The following is a 5000-nucleotide window of genomic DNA, read 5'->3' on the forward strand; positions in this document are numbered from 1 at the left end:
ACTACACCAGCTCTGACGCTCGTCGGATGTGGCAGTGCTTGCAAACTATTACAGACTACAAAGCACAGCCGCAAGCTGCCCAGTGACACGAGCCTACCAGACGAGCTAAATCACTTCTATGCTCGCTTCGAAGCAAGCAACACTGAAGCATGCAGCTGTTCCGGTGACTATGTGATCACGCTCTCCGTAGCCGATGTGAGTAAGACCTTTAAACAGGTCAACATTCACAAGGCCGCAGGGCCAGACGGATTACCAGGACGTGTACTCCGAGCATGCACTGACCAGCTGGCAAGTGGCTTCACTGACATTTTCAACATGTCCCTGACTGAGTCTGTAATACCAACATGTTTCAAGCAGACCACCATAGTCCCTGTGCCCAAGGACACTAAGATTAAATGACTACCAACCCGTAGCACTCATGTCTGTAGCCATGAAGTGCTTTGAAAGGCTGGTCATGGCTCACATAAACACCATTATTATAACTCCAGACCCACTCCAATTTGCATACCGCCCCAACAGATCCACAGATGATGCAATCTCTATTGCACTCCACACTGCCCTCTCCCACCTGGACAAGAGGAACACCTATGTGAGAATGCTATTCATTGACTACAGCTCAGCGTTCAACACCATAGTGCCCTCAAAGCTCATCACTAAGCTAAGGACCCTGGGACTAAACACCTCCCTCTGCAACTGGATCCTGGACTTCCTGACGGGCCGCCCCCCAGGTGGTAAGGGTAGGTAACAACACATCTGCCACGCTGATCCTCAACACGGGGGCCCCTCAGGGGTGTGTGCTCAGTCCCCTCCTGTACTCCTTGTTCACCCATGACTGCATGGCCAGGCACGACTCCAACACCATCATTAAGTTTGCCGACGACACAACAATGGTAGGCCTGATCACCGACAACGATGAGACAGCCTATAGGGAGGAGGTCAGAGACCTGGCCGTGTGGTGCCAGGATAACAACCTCTCCCTCAACATGACCAAGACAAAGGAGATGATTGTGGACTACAGGAAAAAGAGGACCGAGCACGCCCCCCATTCTCATCAACGGGGCTGTAGTGGAGCAGGTTGAGAGCTTCAAGTTCCATGCCTAGGTTGAGTCATTGTTAATAATGATTCTCAGACTGTTCTGATGTCATCTCACGAGGACTTCCAGTTTGTTGCCATCTTGCTGCAAGTAGTCTCTTTCAGGACGTCCACCTCTCCCTGGGAGAATTACAAACTGTTCTGAAGGTCTTAAGGTCCTGGACCTCTCTGGTCAGATGGTCCATTCTTTTGTTAGTTGAGTCCGTCAGTATTTGGACAGAGCTCTTGTAGCTGTTTTCCTGTTGTAACGGCGCCAGGTAGCCTAGTGGTTAAGAGCGTTGGGCCAGTAACTGAAAGGTTGCTGGTTCGAATCCCCAAGCCGAATAGGCGATAATTCTGTCTGTGCCCTTGAGCAAGGCACTTAACCCTAATTGCTCATGTAATTCGCTCTGGATAAGAGCGTCTGCTAAAATGTAAACGTAGCAGCTGCTTGTAGACCCCTTTTTGTTCACCTGTGATAGAGAAACACTGTCCTCTCCATTCCACCCACCTTTAGTTTTGGATGTATTTGTAGGCTATCGCTGGTACTCCATGCAGTTCCAGGCAGAGCAGGTCGCAGGGCTGATGGAAGCTCCAACAGCAGGGATTTAGACAGCCACAAGCCCGGGACAATCCACAGTCCCAGCCACAAGGGTTAACCGCTTTGCGGGCTGTGTTCAAGCTGTCAAGGAAACCTACGCCAAGCAGCTCTTCAAACTATTAGTTGACAGGATCCCTGGACCGATATAGCGGTCCCCGCAACTGAGGCAAACCGCATTGCGGGATCCAACTGAGGCTAACGGCGTTGCGGGATCCAACTGAGGCTAACGGCGTTGCGGGATCCAACTGAGGCTAACGGCGTTGCGGGATCCAACTGAGGCTAACGGCGTTGCGGGATCCAACTGAGGCTAACGGCGTTGCGGGATCCAACTGAGGCTAACGGCGTTGCGGGATCCAACTGAGGCTAACGGGCGTTGCGGGGATCCAACTGAGGCTAACGCGGCGTTGCGGGATCCAACTGAGGCTAACGGCGTTGCGGGATCCAACTGAGGCTAACGGCGTTGCGGGATCCAACTGAGGCTAACGGCGTTGCGGGATCCAACTGAGGCTAACCGCGTCATGGGATCCAACTGAGGCTAACCGCGTCGCAGGATCCAAACTCAAAAAGTAGCTAGTAACCTAACTTTATCAGAGACTTTCAAAATAACAAACTCCCTCGTTCCGCACTCTCCCTCGTTCCGCATTCAGCATGCATCACGCCAATTTGAATTGACCCTAATGCTGAATCGCTGAATGCATGCCTCTAGTATAATTGTATTAATATCCCTGCCTTATCTCCAGCCCTACCCCCAGAGCTGTTACCAGGGTGACCATGGCAACCTCCAGTTCATCAGGATGAACGGCAACCAAATTACCATCACCCCTGGCCCCAGCCTCGCTTCTCAGGGAGTGAGTCACACACACATCATCATCATCATCATCATCATCATCCATCATCATTATCACCGTATTCACAAATTAGCTGGCTGGTACTGAATGGGACTTTTCAGACTATTGCACTGTCCCAGCTTGGTGTGGAAAACCAGCTAGTCCATAGGTAGGAAAACCAGCTAGTCTATAGATAGGAAAACCAGCTAGTCCATAGGTAGGAAAACCAGCTAGTCCATAGGTAGGAAAACCAGCTAGTCCATAGATAGGAAAACCAGCTAGTCCATAGGTAGAAAAACCAGCTAGTCCATAGGTAGTCAAACCAGCTAGTCCATAGGTTGTCAAACCAGCTAGTCCATGGATAGGAAAACCAGCTAGTCCATGGATAGGAAAACCAGCTAGTCCATAGGTAGGAAAACCAGCTAGTCCATAGGTAGAAAAACCAGCTAGTCCATAGGTAGTCAAACCAGCTAGTCCATAGGTAGAAAAACCAGCTAGTCCATAGGTAGGAAAACCAGCTAGTCCATAGGTAGAAAAACCAGCTAGTCCATAGGTAGGAAAACCAGCTAGTCCATAGGTAGGAAAACCAGCTAGTCCATAGGTAGGAAAACCAGCTAGTCCATAGGTAGTCAAACCAGCTAGTCCATAGGTAGAAAAACCAGCTAGTCCATAGGTAGTCAAACCAGCTAGTCCTTAGGTAGGAAAACCAGCTAGTCCATAGGTAGTCAAACCAGCTAGTCCATAGGTAGTCAAACCAGCTAGTCCATAGGTAGAAAAACCAGCTAGTCCATAGGTAGGAAAACCAGCTAGTCCATAGGTAGAAAAACCAGCTAGTCCATAGGTAGGAAAACCAGCTAGTCCATAGGTAGTCAAACCAGCTAGTCCAGAGGTAGTCAAACCAGCTAGTCCATAGGTAGGAAAACCAGCTAGTCCATAGGTAGGAAAACCAGCTAGTCCATAGGTAGTCAAACCAGCTAGTCCATAGGTAGGAAAACCAGCTAGTCCATAGGTAGAAAAACCAGCTAGTCCATAGGTAGGAAAACCAGCTAGTCCATAGGTAGAAAAACCAGCTAGTCCATAGGTAGGAAAACCAGCTAGTCCATAGGTAGTCAAACCAGCTAGTCCAGAGGTAGTCAAACCAGCTAGTCCATAGGTAGGAAAACCAGCTAGTCCATAGGTAGGAAAACCAGCTAGTCCATAGATAGGAAAACCAGCTAGTCCATAGGTAGTCAAACCAGCTAGTCCATAGATAGGAAAACCAGCTAGTCCATAGATAGGAAAACAATAAGCATGTCTGTCTGTACTCAAAACCAGCTGATCAATGTTTTTTTTATTTCTAACGCTCTCCTGCTCCATTTCTCCCAAGGCCTCCCCAGTCCTGTGCCCTGCAGTTGACTACATGAGATCTGAACCACCAGCTGTGAAGTATGTGAACCAGCCCCCTGCTGAGCCCTCGGCACCGTACAGTGTGTCCACTAGAGAGCATGCCCCACTAGACTACACTGAGGAGGAACAGCTAGTAGAGTTGTATGCTGAGGTACCTCGAACCATCATCATCAACCTCGGACCACCTGACCTGCCAGAGGTCACCGGGGCAAAGGTCATGCCTAGGTTGACCCCTGGGGTCATCCATGATGTCACTCCTGATGATGTCACTCCAGAGGTGAGCTGTCCGTCAGTCCCGCTCTTTTTAATCTCTCTCCCTTGTTCTTTACTCTCTTTATCAGTATGAAAAATGTATGCACTCGCTAACTGTAAGTCGCTCTGGATAAGAGCGTCTGCTAAGTGACTAAAATGTAAATGTAAATCTAACATGGACATTATTGGATTGGTTATCTCTCTCTCTCTCTATTACTTTATCTAGCATGGACATTATTGGATTGGTTATCTCTCTCTCTATTACTTTATCTATCATGGACATTATTGGATTGGTTATCTCTCTCTTTATTACTTTATCTATCATGGACATTATTGGATTGGTTATCTCTCTCTTTATTACTTTATCTATCATGGACATTATTGGATTGGTTATCTCTCTCTTTATTACTTTATCTATCATGGACATTATTGGATTGGTTATCTCTCTCTTTATTACTTTATCTAGCATGGACATTATTGGATTGGTTATCTCTCTCTCTCTCTCTATTACTTTATCTAGCATGGACATTATTGGATTGGTTATCTCTCTCTTTATTACTTTATCTATCATGGACATTATTGGATTGGTTATCTCTCTCTCTCTCTATTACTTTATCTAGCATGGACATTATTGGATTGGTTATCTCTCTCTTTATTACTTTATCTATCATGGACATTATTGGATTGGTTATCTCTCTCTCTCTCTCTTTATTACTTTATCTATCATGGACATTATTGGATTGGTTATCTCTCTCTCTCTCTATTACTTTATCTAACATGGACATTATTGGATTGGTTATCTCTCTCTTTATTACTTTATCTATCATGGACATTATTGGATTGGTTATCTCTCTCTCTCTCT

At 46.9% G+C, this 5000-nt stretch overlaps 1 protein-coding gene across 1 annotated transcript in view; it reads left to right on the forward strand.

The window, feature by feature from the left end:
• The window catches only part of mbd1a (methyl-CpG binding domain protein 1a), an 80807-nt gene that overhangs the window by 59593 nt on the left and 16214 nt on the right, over positions 1 to 5000 (forward strand). Inside the window, exons 15-16 of the mRNA XM_045206796.1 lie at positions 2414 to 2521; positions 3867 to 4163. Coding sequence (XP_045062731.1) covers positions 2414 to 2521; positions 3867 to 4163 — 405 coding nt within the window. The remainder of the gene's footprint in view (positions 1 to 2413; positions 2522 to 3866; positions 4164 to 5000) is intronic.

The sequence above is a fragment of the Coregonus clupeaformis genome, chromosome 24, assembly GCF_020615455.1.
Source record: "Coregonus clupeaformis isolate EN_2021a chromosome 24, ASM2061545v1, whole genome shotgun sequence".
Lineage (NCBI taxonomy): Eukaryota > Metazoa > Chordata > Actinopteri > Salmoniformes > Salmonidae > Coregonus > Coregonus clupeaformis.